This window comes from Bos indicus x Bos taurus, chromosome 11 (genome assembly GCF_003369695.1).
Source record: "Bos indicus x Bos taurus breed Angus x Brahman F1 hybrid chromosome 11, Bos_hybrid_MaternalHap_v2.0, whole genome shotgun sequence".
Lineage (NCBI taxonomy): Eukaryota > Metazoa > Chordata > Mammalia > Artiodactyla > Bovidae > Bos > Bos indicus x Bos taurus.
Genome location: NC_040086.1, coordinates 24,967,475 through 24,985,106, shown reverse-complemented (window position 1 = coordinate 24,985,106; position 17,632 = coordinate 24,967,475). Strand labels below are relative to the sequence as shown.

Sequence of the window (17,632 nt, the reverse complement as noted above, 5' to 3'; positions counted from 1 at the left end):
TGAAAATAAGATAAAGAACTTAAAACTGAAAATCCTCTCTCCAGCTAAATACTTTGTGAAGACACCATCTTCTAAACAGAGATACAGATACACACAAATACAGATACAGAATCCATTCAAAACTAAATTTTAAAAATCATAACAGCTCAGCACAAGCTTTTCTCTCTGCCAAATAGTGGTGAAGGTGTTGTCACATTTCATCTCATTCAAAACAGATGGAGATGACAAACAGAAGTATTTTAGGATAAAGACTGACAATGAAATCTTGGCAGTGGAATTTTCATCTTTTGTTCATCAAACAGAATTACATTATGCTAAACTGGACTATTGTTCAGCAAATATTCACTCCCTCTGTGGGCCTCCAAGGGAGTGTATTCTTCCACTCCGTTGAGGTTGGGCCTAGCTATGTGACTTGTGTGGCCAACTGGATGTTACGCTGCGTGACATAACAGAGCCTTGACATGATTCGTGCATTTAGACTTGTGCTACTGATGTTTGCCAACAGAATACGAGAGAGATACAGAGCAGGACCCAACTTACAGCTTCATACCTAAACCAGCCCAGTACAGTTCAGCAGAACCCTAGATAATCTGTAGAGGGATGCACAAGATATTAATGCTTGTTGCTTATAAAGCAATGAAATTCTGGGCAGTTTAACCCATGTTTTTCCCTTTGGGGAATTAAGAGCTTATTCACCCAGTGCTAGCAGCAGTGTGAGCAGAGCAAACAGCCCACAGCTGCTGCTCCTCTTTGGAATGATCTCAATTTAAGAAAGATTCATCTCCCCCATCTCCCGGGGCAGCCTGCACCCAATGACGCAGGAGGGTACAGGCTGAGGCCTTCATTCACACAACATCAGAGCCTACCTTCTCCCTCTGTTTAATTCTGCCTCCCTCCCTTCTCTTCCACAGGTGTAGATCCCAACAGCGCTCCGTAATATATTTCCAGCATTCAAATCTCATTGCAGAATCTGTTTCTCAGGAACCCAACATGTAACATTTTGGCAACGACAAAATGATACCCATATATATTCAGTACTAACTACTGATTTGTTCAGTTAATAGTTTTACAAAAATCTTATATGTGTAACTCCAGCACAATATACAGCATTCAGACTATCAAGTCTATTTTAAAATTAATGAGCATATGGTTTTTTCCAAGTAGAAACAGAAATTCTCATGACTAAACCTCAAACCATGATCAAGGCAAAATTTTTTATATGTAAGTAGTTATGCCATCCAATTAATTTTTGCTTCAGTGCACAGCCCTCAAAGGAAAAGCCTTCATTCATAATCAGATTTGTGGGGACCTGGTTGTCATTCATTCATATCTATCTATAAGACACCCAGAGACATGTTCTTCTGTGAACTCATACTTTCATTATTATCAAGAGAAAGCTCTAGGGGTGGCAGGCGATGGTAACCCCGTGGCCCTAATGTCACTTCCAAACTTACTTTGAGCATAACTGTGGGGTCTTCCCCCGGCTCTGATTCTAGACACAAACCAGACAAAGAATACAACTGTGTGGGGATACCAAAGAACACACAGCGCAGGCTAAGGTAATTCAGAAAGAGGAGGCGTGAGAGGCCAGCTTCCACACAGATCTGAGCTTTCACCTGGAGGGTATTTTCCAAATGGCTACTAAAGAGAACAGACCAAACAGAAAGTCAGCTTCGTACTAAGCTAAGGTGAAAATGGGCAAGACCACTTTCACCTCGGAGGGAGCAAAACCCTTGGATATTCCAGGTCTTTGTGAGAATTACAATATGTTAAAATAATTGGTATCATACATGTTCTCTGACCAGAAGCCCCAAAGCAATTAAGATAGATTTATGAACTGCATTTCCTTGGAAATTAACTCCCTATCAACTGCAAAATTATAAATTAGGAAATACTTAGAACCAAGTGATAATGAAAATACTACATATTAAAATATGAGAGATAGAGGGACATTTATAATCCTAATTACTAATAACAGAAGAGTAGATAAATGATATTAATGAGCTAAAAACTGGTCTTGTAAAGTTGGTATAGGAATATCAGGGTAAAGCCAAAGAAGAAGGAAGAAAATAATAAATAGAAAACAAATATAAAGAAAATCAACTAACCGAAAATCTCATTCTTTCAGACAAGAAAAAGAATTTTCTGGCAAAACTATCAAGAAAAAAAATAAGAAATGTGACACATAAACAATAACAGGAATATTCCCAGGTGGCCCAGTGATTAGGATTCCAGGCTTTCACTGCAGAAGGCATGGTTTAATTTCTGGTCAGGAAACTAAGACCCCACAAGCTGCACAGCATGGCCAAAAAACAAACAAACAAAATTACTATGAAAGATTACGTTGCTAAATTTGAAAACCTAAGGAAAAACGGAAAATCTCCTGATGTAACTGACCAAAGGACTTAGAATAAAAACTTACTCTAATTATTAATCAAATTATAACCATATCCCAAATCAAGGGATATTCAAAGTAAATTGCCTATACTCTTCAAAATGCCATGGTCGCAAAAGATAAAAACAGTGAAGAACTGCTCAGGATTGAAGGTAATTAGAGATAAGACAACTAAATGCATTAAGTGATTCTCAAGTACATCTTGGATGAGAAAATTTTTTTCTCCTGACATTACTGAGACAACTGGCAAATCTGACTAATGCCTTTAGATTAGATAACAGTATTATAACAATGTTCATTTCCTGAGTCTGAAAACTGTACTGTGGTTAAGTGAGAAATGATCCTTGTTCTTTCAGGAAATACCTCCTCAAATACTGTGAAATAAAGGCACATCTATTCTGTAGGTAAGTAAGTAAGTAAGTAAGTGTTAGTTGCTCAGTTGTGCCTGACTCTTTGCGACCCCATGGACTACAGCCCACCAGGCTCTTCTGTCCATGAGATTTTCTAGGTAAGGATACTGGAGTGGGTTGCCATTTCCTTCTCCAGGAGATCTTCCCAACCCAGGTCTCCTGCACTGGAGGCAGATTCTTTACCGACTAAGCTACAAGGGAAGCCCACAGTTCAGAAATAATATGAATATAGAGAAAGCATGATAAAAGAAACATGGTAAGTGTTAATATTGGTGAATCAGGGGTGAGGGGAGGACAGGAAGTCTTAGTACTATTTTTACATTATCTCAAAATACAAAAATAAAGTTTTAAGAAATATAACTGCAAGCCTTCACTAACACACACTTATAAATTCAAATCTCTTCAACACGAACCCTCCACAAAGAAGTCAAAACAATTTTCACTATATTTCCCCATAGTTCAATTGTGCAGTGATTTTCTAATGTTTCTTATATTAGTGTAAAATGCATGGGAGGAAAAGTCAAGTAAAAGGCAACATACACTGAAAACAATAAAACAAAACAAAAACAAATTTAAGCTCAAATTTAAAAGAAAGATGGATAAACAGATGCTTAACACAAGGACACAATTGCCCCCAAGACAGTTGGCAGTGTCTCTAAGGTCATTTCATATCATTTAAAAATTCTTACCTGTATTAGATCATCAGACGAAAAGAAAATGTGCTTAATGTAGTAAAGTATTGCCTTAATGCTGTATTTAGAAGGAAGGAAAATTTCATGTTTTGTTTGTTTTACTGCAGTGGCAATCCATTAGTTCAAATTCTAATTTTAGTCTGGGATACATGGATACTCAGAAGTACTCGTAAGTTTTAGCAAAATGAGTTTTAAAAATTATATGAATTCTCCTTTAATAATGTAAGTTAATGCCTAAAATGTTCACTAGATTTATATATTGTACTGAGTACAATTTCTTTAAATGATGTAATGACTGTGATTTCCAAACCGATCTCACTTCCCAGTACCCTCAAAGCCCTAAATGAAGTGTCTGACGTGAACAGGAATCACAAACAGTGAAGTGCATGGTCAACAGCTGGCATTTTAACAGAGTATCTGAGGGATAAAACTATTGTCGGTTAAATAAACTTTTTCTTATCAGGAAAATAAGTTATTCTTTCTAAGTTTTTCTTGATGGGAAAATTTTTTTTGTAAAAAGTATAGCTTGTTTTAAGTGGAAGGTCTTTAAACTATAAGTGATTTCTCTAACAATTATGTTAAAATGGTTAAAATGTATGGTTAATCACAGCCTAATGATCACATTCAAACTTGATAATCTACTACAATGATAGTAAATATGGCATGAAAAAAACCCTTTCAGTCAATAATGCTATAAAATCAGAAGAAACTAAGACTCAACAAAGATGGGGAGAAGGAAATGCATCATTGTCATCATCAGCTCAAGAGTAACAACTAATATTTATTGAGCTCTCAGACACTGTTCTGAATGATCTACAAATATCATCCTGTTTAATCCTCAAGTTGATGCCACAAGGTAAGTCAGAGACAGGCTTTTCTGGAGACTGAAGGAGGACACGGAGGCACCGCCTGCTTTCCCTTCTAGTGAAGATGGGGCTGTGAGAGCCAGACGAGCTCAGTGTTTGTGAACATTACCTTAAATGAAGATACAGAAACTGCGGAACACAATCACTTCTGGAATACTGATGGAAGCTCAAAAAGACTTGTGACATAGCAATAAATGAGTGGCCTTCCACCCAATCTGGACAGTCAATGACACAGTGAGATCTATGCCCCTCAAGAGAACCCAGGGGCCCAGGCCCAGGCCCAAGGTATACTCTGGCAAGCCAATGCAGTTCCATCAACTTCTATATGCTTGGATACATATATCAGCAACTAATAGGGGCATGTCTGCATATCCTCTTCTTGTCAATCTATAACCTCAGGGCAGAAAGATTTTATTATTACCATTGCTGAAGAGGAAGCTCAGACATAGTGAGGTTAAACAACTTGCACAAGGCTATATAGACCAAAAGCTATAGATCTAGAAGGAAAAAAACAAAGAATAAAAAAAGTACCTTCATTGTACACTCATGTTCATGGCAGCATTATTCACAATAGCCAAAAGGTAGAAGCAACTCAAGTTTCTACTAACAGATGAATGGATAAACAAAATGTAATATGTACATACAATGGATTGTTATTCAGCCTTAAAAGGCAGAAATGCTGACATATACTACAACATGGATGAACTGTCTTGAAAACTGTTATGCTGAGCAAGCCACCAAAAGGTAAATACACGGTTCCACTTACATCAGGTACCCAAAGTAACCAACTTCAAAGAGACATAAAGTAGAATGGTGACTGCCAGCGCCTGGGGACTGTTTGAAGGATCTGGGTTTTTACCCTAACTGCAATGAAAAGACACAAAAATAAATAAAAAGACACTATCTTATATAAGATAAGGGACAGCAAAATCAAAGTTGCATTTTTAAAAGATCAGAAATAATACCGAAATTAGAGATGTTCCAGCATGTGATTTTCTCCCTACTAAGTCAACCGTTTCTCAGAACCAGACTTTAGCATCAGGAAACCTAAGTTTCTAGGTTTATGTAAGTTATTTAACCATTATCTCTAATACAGTCCATCCTAAAAGATTTCTAAGGCCCCCTAAAATCAAAAAGCTTTGAGTCCTACTCTCCTACCTGTTTTGGCACTCAGGGTCCAGACAAAGGAGAAACCCGGTACTTCTGCAAATACCTATTCTCAGAGACAGAGGCTTTACTCCAGCAATGGCTGCCTAATAATGCACGTGGCACTTGGCCCTGCCGGCCACAAGCAGAAAGGAGCAGTCTAGAACGTCCACCAGCTATTACTTAACCAACCACCTCTTAGTCTACTTTGTTTCAAGGAATTTTGCATCCACAATGCAGGAGGAAAGGAGAATGAATGTAGGGATTGTTGTAAACTGTTTTTTTTTTTTTTCCTTTGCATATTATACTAAGTATATTTAACATTTTAGTGAAACGAAGGTGAAATCTATGAAGCCTCTGTGATGTCAATGTTTTAACAAACATAAATCTTATTATATGGCTTAGACTAGTAGGGTTTGAAATTCACAACCCAGCTATGTTTGTAACAGGTCTCAAAATGAGGAAGTTAGATCCAACAATCCTGCAGGCAGCACAATTACCTGCTCCCAAAATATTACTGGTGATTTGATAAACTGGCATAGACTGTCTTGGATAAGCAGATGTGTCAGCTGAGAGCTAACTGGAGTCCTCAGAGGACAAGTCACAGAGAAAACCACCTGAGCAGGGTGCCTAGGGTGCAGCAGCTCCACAGCCCTGCCCTTCTCCGTGCTCTCCAGATCCACAGTCTGGTCACCTGACAGAGAAAGGTACTAACCTGTGGCTCTGTGAACAGTGAAAGCAAAATGAAAATCCAACTCTTCAAATTCAACTGAATGATGAAGCCATTGTCATTTAATGGCACAGAACAACTTAGCAACCTTTCGCACATTATTCTTGGAAACAATCTTCAAAACTCATATTATCAACATAATATTAACTTTAAACCACTGCCATTCATTTTCATAGAAATGCCTTAAGATCTTGTATTTTAGCATCAAAGTAGTAGGCCCAGATACCACTGGGCAAACAGGATTAAAGGTGAAGGCATGACCTGTGAAATAACAAGAGGCAGTAACTTCTCCCTGCTTTCAAGACTTCTAAAAGATGTCAATTTTATGCAACTGAAAGTAATTCAATCGCAACACAAGAACATACAGAAAGTCCAAGAGAAGTTGAAGCTAGACTAGGTAGAGCAGGAAACCAAGACACATAAATGTTGTAGACAAAAAGAACCAATCGTCAGTGTTGCCTGATCTGAGACAGACAACGATGATGTTTAAACTCAAGCTACTTTAACAAGAACAAACCAGAAGAGGTAATCTGACGGAGAGAACTCCTCAGAAGGAGTCAAGATCCAAATCCTGTCTCTGAAACTGGCTGTACAAACAAGCTGTATACAAACACAATTTCCTAAGCCTCTGAGCATGCTGATGCTTAAAAAAATTATAATATAACACATAATTTAAGATAATAATGTAATTAAAAAGTGACTCCAAAGTGCTAAATACTAAACAAAATGCAAACAGAAGAGACGGTAACAACTGGAGTGTGAAAGCACCTACCAGAAGGCACGTAACAGGTGAGTACTGAAACCACACACACACCATGCGTTTAAACTAAGATATAAAGATTGCATCCCCTTTAAAATGTTTCTTTTTACAACGGCCTTCAACTGAACAAAAACAAATACTGAATCCTGAAGACTGCCCTCTTCCCCAAGAAATTCATACGCTGTCCCACCAGTTACCAGCAGTGGGAAGCAGAGAGTCGCCGCAGCTGTGAGCCAAGAGCCCACACACCTGCTCTTAACCTGTCAGACTGAATTTAAGGCAAATCCCAGCCCCAGCTGTCTTATCACAAGAGCTCTGTCCCACCTCAGGAACTGGCTTTGTATTCTCACTCCTCAGTGTAGAGGGAATTTGCTGGATTACAACAGGGATAGCACCCTCTCCCCCTTAATAATCTGGGAACCATTATCTTATAAGAACATTGTCAAATCACAAGAGACTGACTACATAAGTAACAGTTTCTCTACACAAGGCAAAATCATGCAACATTAGAAAAAAAATTTGCAGATTTTATATGAAACAGTGTTATGTTATAGTGTTAGGAAAAACATGAGGGAGAGGGGAGGCACAGTATAAAACGCTCTTTTTAAATGACTTCAACTCTATGTTAAAAACAAAGTCATGTGGAACTTATTATCAGGTATCAAAATTTAGTATAGTATGGTGCTTTCACAGGGACAAATAGGTCAATGAAACAAGAGACCAGATTAAGAATCCTAAGCATTTTTAGGATCAGGAAATAAGACAGAAGAGGCATTACAAAATTCTGAGGCAACAACAAATTCAATAAAAGATGCTGGAATAATTAATTTTCCATATGGAGAAAAAAATGAGACTGCTACCTCACTTCATTCTTAAAAATATAAACTCCAAATGTATTTGTCTTACATACAAAAAAAACTTCAAAACTATTAGAAAAAAAAGAATAATAATATAAGTGAAGAATGGACAAAGGATACATTAATCTAAAATACAAAAAAGAAAAAAATCTGAAGAGTCATTATGAAAACATGCTGCTGCTGCCAAGTCACTTCAGTCGTGTCCGACTCTGTGCGACCCCATAGACGGCAGCCCACAAGGCTCCCCCGTCCCTGGGATTCTCCAGGCAAGAACACTGGAGTTGGTTGCCATTTCCTTCTCCAATGCGTGAAAGTGAAAACTGAAAGTGAAGTCGAAGCCTCATTAAGTACTCAGGGAAATATAAATTAAAATAAAATAGCATGAGATTAGTAAAAAATTTTAGTCTGAACATACCAAGTGTCCAGGCGTTGAAGACAATGTAAGGAAATGGAGGTAGAAAGAAGTACAGTCATTTACTGCTTAAAGGATTACAAATTTCTAGTATGGTGTATAGAATAATTTTGATGCATGTGGTCAAACTGAAAATGAGCACTACCCTATGAATCACTATGAATAATTATTCCAATTCTAATTACAGCCTAGAAAGCTGGCACACATGCTCAGAAAGGACATGGGTTAGAATTCCCAATGCAGCATCATGGGTAATAGCAATGGGAAAATGCTTTTCAAGCACTCCAGATGTTCACTGATTGGTGAAAGAATATATATATAATATGGAGTAGTATTCTGTGAAAGTATACTACAAGTATTACCAACCAGTAAAAGTGAGTGAAGGAGGTACATATTTATTAACATGGCGCCATCTCATCAATAAACAAATAGCAAAATGTAACAAAGTAAATGTAAACACATGTAAGACAATGTTTATGTTGTTTTTGGAAACATCAATACATAGCACAACTAGAAAAACAGGACTAGATACATAGTACACTTGATACAGCAGCTGCCTCTTCTCAGGAGGCAGTGATGATCAGGGTCAGAAGTACAGACAGAGGATGGGGAATAAGATTAGGGAGAGAATATTAGAGATTTCATCAATAAGATAGTGGTAGAATGACTCATTGGAAAAGACCCTGATGCTGGGAAGGACTGAAGACAGGAGGAGCAGGGGACGGCAAAGGATGAGATGGTTGGATGGAATCACCGACTCGATGGACTTAAGTTTGAGCAAGCTCCAGGAGTTGGTGATGGACAGGGAGGCCTGGCGTGCTGCAGCTCTGGGGTTGCAAAGACTCAGCACAACTGAGCGACTGAACTGACTGATAGTGGTGGAAAAACCGTTTACTCCAAAGAACTAAATAAAATACTAAAATCTGCTTTATGTGGCATTGCATGGTATTTTATTATTATTTTATCCTCTGTACTATTCTATAATTTGCTAGTATATTGTTTACAATGCATAGAAAGTGGCTGAAAGGAAACATAACAAAACGATAAGAATATTCTACTTTGGGTAATGAGGACAAAACTTTTTTTTTTTTTTTTTTTGGTTGCTGCTGTACTTTATTTTTGAATTTTTTCAGAATTGGGGAAAATTTTATATGTAGATAGTGATTAGATTCCATGTAGTTCTGATTCATATAAACTCACACATATACTTTTGCATCTAAAAATGCTAAGCAACCAAAATACAAACCTATCTTGAAACCCCTAAATTTTCATAAAAAATAATGTAGAAACAAGATAAAACTCTTTTCTATAAACAGTATTCTAGTCTCTGAGAAAGGATAAAGAAAAAGGTTCCTTAAAGACTATAGACTATTAATGTTTACACCTCTAACTGTACAAAAACACAAGAAAGCTTTGTAAGAAACAAATTTGTCACACATTCTAGTACAAGTTTTTATATTATCATGATAAATATTTTGTGTAAAACATTTGAAACTGGAGTATAACAAGAAAGTAATAAAACCTGTAATTGTACTCCTTCAGAAAACAAAACGCTAACTTTTATTATCTGTAACGAATATCAAACAACTTAACCTTGTCAAACCTCAGTTTTCCCATTTGTACTAATAACATGAGTATCATACCATGCCTATCTCAGAGGGAGTGGAAATCAATACAGTAAGGAAGTTCAAAAGGCAAAAATATGCAGGTCTGCTTTGCTGGAGGGTGCAGAGCAAGAAGCAAGTGCCAAGCTCTAGCCATAGAAGGCATCAGTGGTGTAATTAAACTGAATGTGGAAAGCCTCATTTGATCACCAAGGGAAGAAAGGAAACAGTCCTAAAAGATAGCAACCATAATATAATGAAATAATTTGGGAAAACAGAACTTTTTGCTAATGAACAGACAAAAGAAAAAAAAACTTTAAATACTGATACTAAATGGTCACTTTCACTTAAAAAAATTGTAAAGCACTACATGTGAGCTACAAACATTTATGTACATAGACATAGTACATCAAAAAAGCACAAAAGTCAAGACAGGTGGATCAGAATATTGAACTGTTTTCTCCAAAATGTTTTGTTTTAAATCATTTTGTGCCCACTCAGTGAACAGTCATTCCTGCTTGTCTCAGTTCACAAACACAAGGGGGTGACTTAAAAATGAGACAGCCCAGTTAACTGACCAGCCAAGCCAATCCAACCTAACGGCAGGGCTCAGAGCTGGGAAGTTCTCTGGTCTATAACATTGCTGTATCAGCTGTTAAATTAAACAAGCAGCAGAAGAAATAATAAGCCCCAAATTTCAAACAGCATCTTACCAGGGTGATGTCTCGAGAAGCTGCAGCTGCACTCATATGCAAACTAGGTTGCCTTACAGAACTGCTACAATCAAGGGCTCGAGCAAATGTCCCAACAGCACTGGATAAAAGAGGAAAGGTTAAGGCACAGTTGTTCTTTTATCTTGAAAGAAAAAAAAATCTGGGTAGTAAATGAACAATTATAATAGCCAAACAAGTTCTTTGATGTTTAAGAATCAAATATCAGATTAAAAAGTATCTTCTTTACAATTTAAGAAATGACAAGCCAATTCACTATACATATAGGTCATTATAATTAAGAAGTTTGTGTGGCATTAACAAGGGAAAGATCTATGGTGAAATTTCATGTAGTTAACAATCTGGTACACAACTGTGTTTCAAAAATGAGATATACATTAGATGCAGAGTTTGACTATTACTGTAAAGCAAGTTGTGACCACCTTTTTATCCCAAATGGTGAAAGTGGAGTAATGTTTTTCCCTTGAAATGAGATATCATCAATTGTAGCAACCTATTACAACTGCAGTTACATATTCCTTTAAGGAATATGTAACAGATTTCCATTTAAGGAAAGAAAAACAATTATCACAATACTGATTTAAATTTAATGATTTACAAGGCGTTCCCAAATACAGAGAACTCTAACTTCAAGAAATGAAACATGAAGAGAAGATTTCCTGCTTGTTGTCTACGCTTTAACATGTTAGCTGAGGAAGATTTTTTTTTAAGGTTTTAATTTAAATATAAAACACGTGCAAAAAGTACACACTGTACCACTCTTTCGTTACCACAAAGTCAATGCATCCATGTCACCAGCACGCAGGTTGAGACCCGGATCCTGACAGCACTCAGGTGACTCTTTGTGCTCCTTCCCAGTCACTGCGCTTCCCCAAGGGAAGCAAGCATCCCATATTCTAACGCCCAAGATGAGTTTTGCTCAACAGAGAACTTAAACAGAATCACGCACTGTGCACTCTTCATAACCAGCTTCTTTTGTTCAAAACCATGTTTGGGGGTTCACCTGTGTTGCCTGCTGTAGCTGTGTTCATTCGTTTTCCTTGCTATGGAGCACTACTTGGCATGGTGTCCCACCCCAACCCTACTGTTGATGAACATTTGTTTCCAGTCTGGGGCTACTACGGATAGTACCACTGCTGCCATCTGTATACATATCTTTTGGCACACAGATGTATGCATTTCTGCTGGGTATATATTTAGGACTGAAACTTTAGGGATGTGTGTGTTAGATGACAGCAAATAGTTTTCCAGAGCAGCTGTACCAACTTGCACCACAACCAATAGGATATGTGGGTACTGGTCGCCCCACCTCTTCACCAATGCTTGGCACTGGAATGTGCAGTGGTACTTAACTGGGTCTTAATTTGTACTTAGATTTAAAAAAAAAAAAAAAAACTTGAAAAAGATACTGGGAGTATCTCCTTGGTGCCTCTCATGCTGGCTTCAAGAAAAAAGAAAACATGGCCCTTGGCAATCAGGAAAAGGAAAGAACAATAAATTTGAAACTGCAAAGCCTACTAAATAAACCAAAATCCAGGTAACCTGTCTGGAGACTCCAGGCCAGCGATTCCACCAATAATTCAGTCCCAAATCTTCAGTCTCATCTGTTTCACTGATTGGCTCCTCCCCAGCAATGTACACTAACCAAGTCTCTCCATCTAATCAGTTAGTGGCTAGGCTTCCAGGCTCTGGAGTCTGAATGCCTAGCCACCAATAAGTGCATAACTTCCATGGTGACCAACACTGTGAACAGTACAAAGGATGGCCAAGGGCTTCTGTCCTTTGCATTATGACAAACATTCAACAAAAAACTAGAGAATATAATGGAGATGATTATAATCATGTCCAGATCTACCTCATTCTATTATTTTGCCATGTTTGAAGCAATAAGTATATACTGTATAGCACAGGGAAATACAGCCATTTCTCTGTAATAACTTTAGATGGAATATAATCTACAAAAATACTGAACTACTATGTTGTACACCTGAAACTAATATACTATTGTAAATCAAACATATTTCAATAAAATAAATAAATCAAAAACTAAGCTAAAACAGGTAATATTTTGCCACATCTGGTTCATTCTTTAAGGAAATAAATATTATAATTTCATTAGAGCCCCCATATACATTCCCAGAACTCATACATGCATACATAATATGCATGTGCATACATAAGCCCATTAATGAAATAATAAGACATTGTTTGCATATTATAAATTTTTTCTTTAAAGTCTTTATTGAATTTGTTACAATACTGCTTCTGATTTTTTGGTGACAGGCATATGGGATCTTAACTCGCCAACTAGGGTTTGAACCCATACCCCCTTCATTGGAAGGCAAAGTCTTAATTAACCACTGGACCACCAGGGAAGTCCCCACTGTAAACTTTTTTTTATCAGTTGATCATACTTTTTCTTTATTCAATACTATTTTTGAGGTTTATCTCTGCTACATATAGCCCCATTTCATTCTTTTAATTAAATTCATTTTAATTGTTGTAAATACTCTATTACTAAATAAACCTCAATTCACTCATCAACTGCTTGCTGATGTGCTTTTAGGTTTTTTCCAATTTTTTTGCTATGACAATGCTATGATAATATCTTTTACTTGTTTTGCAGCAATTCCTTCAAGAACATTATTTACTTTTATAATTGAAAAAATAAAGCTAAACTTCTAAAAAACAAAACAAAAAAACTAGACTTCTATCCCATTCATTTTCTCAAGAAAAGGGGCAGGGGGCACACAAGACAGTTGGGGAGCCGGACTCAGAACTCCCAGGAAAACCTTACACCCAGCAACCGACCTTACTCACGTGTGGCTGCAATCAGAGGCGCACATGATTACTTACACCTGGATAGTCCCTCATGGGCTTAAAGGAGATCACTGCTTTAATTAAAGATACGGGATTTCAGCTGTTGAATTTCTTCTTTATAATTTTTTGTAGTGCTTAAATTTTTACAAGGAGCATTAATTTTCTTAATCAATAAAAATTAATCTATTTTCATTTTTAAAACAAAAACTAATGTCAATAAATCAATATTACTAAAATAAATAAATAAATCATAGTATTTAGGAAGTAATGTGATACATGTTAGGCTTTCTTACACAGAAGAATACAACCAATGGAAAAAAGTAGAACACAAATGAAAGGAAAACTCATAAATTTTCTATGAATTCTTTTATATTACACACACGTGTGTGTGTGTGTGTGTGTGTGTGTGTGTGTGTGTGTATCTTGACTAAACAGTGCCATACTCACCGGGCTACAACTAAAAATTGGTCAATCTGTCGGTCTGTAAGTGGGCTATTTGGGTCCCAAACTTTCACTTCCAATTTTGACTGTTCTCTCTCATCTGATTCTCCTGTCCAAGAAGAAAGAAAACGGAGTCTTGTTACTCCTAAGGCACATACACTGCCACACATGATTGATGACTGTGGTCACCACGACATTAAAACTGTAAGGTAAATGTTCATGGTTTGTGTACATTTCTTCAGATAGCAGACGTAGAACACTCTGTAAAGAGAATGTTGATAACACAACCAAACTAACCATGTGATGTCTTCACTTAGTCATCAACATGTCTTTCCTGAGTATCCTAAGCCTTGCTAAGGGAGATAGAGACAGAAAAGAAAGCTCTCTTGCAAGACACTCAAACAATGGTAAAACTTACTCATAAAGAACTATGACACAAATGAACAGGAATAGGTGTCACAGAGACACACACACGACTGCAAGATCCTGAAGAGGAGAGAAACATTTCAGGTCAGCTAGGGAATGATGTCATGCGCGAGGGGGCATTCCTGCTAAAAACTGAAGGGTGTGAATGCACTGGTGGGGGGGGGGACGGGGACTGAAAGTAAATGAGAATAGGAACCAAGTCCTGGGGTTTTAAGATGTGGTAGAAAAGTAGCAAACTTTGTCAGGAATGCATGTATCAAAGGGAACGAGGACAGACAGCTGTAAGAAGTGGGTTATAAAAATACTACTGAAGATGCTGCACAGGTTTTCTGAATAGATGTCTGTTTGGAAGTAATACGAAGCCCTTGCCTTTTTAGCAGGAGAGTGTCAAAACGAGAGCCAAATTTCACATCTCACACTTAGCAATGGAGCAATTTGCTCTACAGAGATACGTGATACAGAGAGAGAGACAAGGTACTGACAGGGACAATAAAGAGCCTGGAGAGAACATTTAGGGACATCAATGACAGACTGGTATAGCGGGAAGGTTTCCAGTCTTGAGAATTACTTAGACAGTGTTGGCATTAACAGAAAAAAGGAAACGAGAGACTGAGGGAAAGACTGAGGCTAATACAAGATGCTTTGTTTTAGGAATGTGTCACAAGGAGACAGAACCATCACTCAAGATATCATGTTAGGACAAAGGATAGTAATGGACTGGACAGACAACTGGATTCTAATTTATAGCTATGAATTGTTTTGGTTTTGATCACAGCATGTTAATATCAAGCAGAGTGACTTGCACTGAATGACAGGCTCTGAGGCTGAACATCCCCTGGCGGCTGATGAATCCAGGCTATGGGCTTATAATGTGTTCCCTCCGAGGCTGGGAGGAAGCAGGAACTGAGGTTCAGGAGGAGAAAGAGGGATGGCAGAATCCGCCACCAGACCATCTGCAGTCTCCTAATCACAGCCGCTGCTGTCAGGGGTGGGGAGTGGGGGCGGGCCTGTCCATCGCTTTTTCAAAGGCAGGTAGGTAACCAAAAAGCAAACTGCCACCACCAACAAAAGAAGCACAGACAGACCAGAGTGAATACCAGTCCAAAGACATATAAGGTGCTTAAAAGGATTTTGGTTTTCATTATTTTTCCTTACAATGCATGCTGAGCCACAACAATTAACTGATTCATGTTAAAAAACCAGTTACAAACCCCAAAGTCTGTAAACATGAAACTTCTGAAAGAAAAATGATGCAATTTTACTTCCCTGTATCTTTAAGAAACATACTTTTAAGTAAGATGAACAGTAACAGTCAAAAAATATATATTAAATCTATATTTGTAATCTGTATTTTCAAATAATACAAAATGAAATGAAGATGATATTCAATATGAAGCCCCTTCTATTATATATTCCAAGATGTAAGGCTAATAAAACTGATCATTGACTTTTCAAATTCAAGTTAGTTAAATTGATAAACTTCAATCCTATCCATACATTTTGTAGCATACAGAATAAAGAGAATTCAGTATAAGAATTCTAAATAAATTTGCTATAAACAATAAGAAACCACTCGAGTGTCTTTCTACTAACAACTGAAACATACAATACCTGGGATGGGAACAAAAATAACAAGAACAACAACAAAAATACAGAATGTTCTGTTTAAAGGCACTCTAGACAATTCCCCATTTTGGATTCACCACATACCACATTTATATCAGTTTAATTCCTTTTCACAAGGGAAAATCTTTCAAGAAGCTCTAGAATCCGTATAACCAAATACTCAACAAACCTAACAGCAATCTGGAGAATGGTCTTGGGGAATGTACTATGAGCCAAAGACAGAACCAAGATGAGTTCTATGCTATGGCCATGTTCTTTCGAGTCACGGCAACAATCTCACTTTCCTCCTCCATTTATGATAATCTGGGCAATTCCAATCTGCTCTGGTCCCACATTCACCCATGAAGATCTCTCTAATCTGTGAATTCCTACAAACTGTATTTACCAACTAATTACATGATTACATACAGCATCCTATTTTTTGCTTCATATGCTCCTCTTCATAATTTTGAAAAAATATAGATTCAGCGATGATTTTAAATGTTCACTCTAACCCTTCAACTACAGTTTAAGATTTCTAGAAAGTAATGACAAACTACTTATTAAGAATGCCCCCAAAGAGCACAAAATGTTCTTCAAAGACAGGAGGAACTAAAGCTGTATGAAGATGGCATCTTACCCCTCCTTTGATGGACAATTAGATACATTCTTTGTTCTAAATATAATTCATTTTCTCTACAAAAACCATCAGAATATATTATATTCAATTCAGAAACACAGATGCCATTTATTACTGTTTTTATTAACGCTATAAAAGTTCTGGGCATTGTTTTAAGTTATGCGTCAAAGGAATAATAAGTTACAAGAAACAAATACTGTGTGATATAACTTCTATGTGCAATCTTAAAAGCCAAACTCGTAAATACAGAGTAGAATGGTGGTGATAGGGGGCTGGAAAGGGGGTCGGGGGGAACAGGGAGATTTTGCTTCAGAAGACACACTTACAACAGTAGGTAATGCACGGCATAGTGATTACAGACAGCAATACTTTTATTATCAACATAAACTTCAAAGTTGCTAAGAGCCTAGATCTTTCTTACCACCACAAAAAAGAAGTAATGATTATATGACACAATAGATAGCTAATGCTTTGGTGGTTATCAAACTGCACCATATAAATGTAATCATATGAAAACATTAAACATACACTGTTATATGACAATTATATCTTAATAAAAATAGGTTTTAAAAATAAATTATAAGAAAAGTAAAATAAAAAAAAGAATATCTAAAACTGAATGGCATTCCAAAGAGAATGAAAACAAAAATGTAAAAAAATAAAATTAGATAAATAAATCACATATATTATGCCAACAAAAATATAAACACTAAGAAACAAAATTGAAAGTGGTGTTAGTGGTAAAGAACCTATCTGCCAATGCAGGAGATATTAGAGACATGGGTTCGAACCCTGGGTCCAGGAAACCAACTGGAGAAGGTAATGGCCCACTCCAGTATTCTTGTCTGGAGAATCCCACGGACAGGGGAGCCTGGTGGCTACAGTCCCTGAGGTCGCAAAAAGTTGGACATGACTGAAGCAACTTAGCACTCATGTTTATATAAAGAAATTACAAGGCTTTCAGAAAATATAAGACGACAAGTACAGAAGATTTCAAAATCTTCAGTTCAGTTCAGGTGCTCAATCGTGTTTCCCTCTTGGCGACCCCATGGACTCTAACACACTAGACTTCCCTGTCCATCACCAACTCCCAGAGC

General features: G+C 37.2%; 1 protein-coding gene across 8 annotated transcripts in view; it reads right to left on the bottom strand.

Moving 5' to 3' along the window:
* MTA3 (metastasis associated 1 family member 3) overlaps positions 1 to 17,632 on the bottom strand; it is a 213,327-nt gene that overhangs the window by 54,464 nt on the left and 141,231 nt on the right. For all 8 annotated transcript variants that reach the window (XM_027555113.1, XM_027555117.1, XM_027555118.1 and 5 more), the window contains exons 7-8: positions 13,871 to 13,973; positions 10,586 to 10,685 (exon numbers count right to left, since the gene is read on the bottom strand). In XM_027555113.1, the coding sequence (XP_027410914.1) occupies positions 10,586 to 10,685; positions 13,871 to 13,973 (203 nt within the window). The remainder of the gene's footprint in view (positions 1 to 10,585; positions 10,686 to 13,870; positions 13,974 to 17,632) is intronic.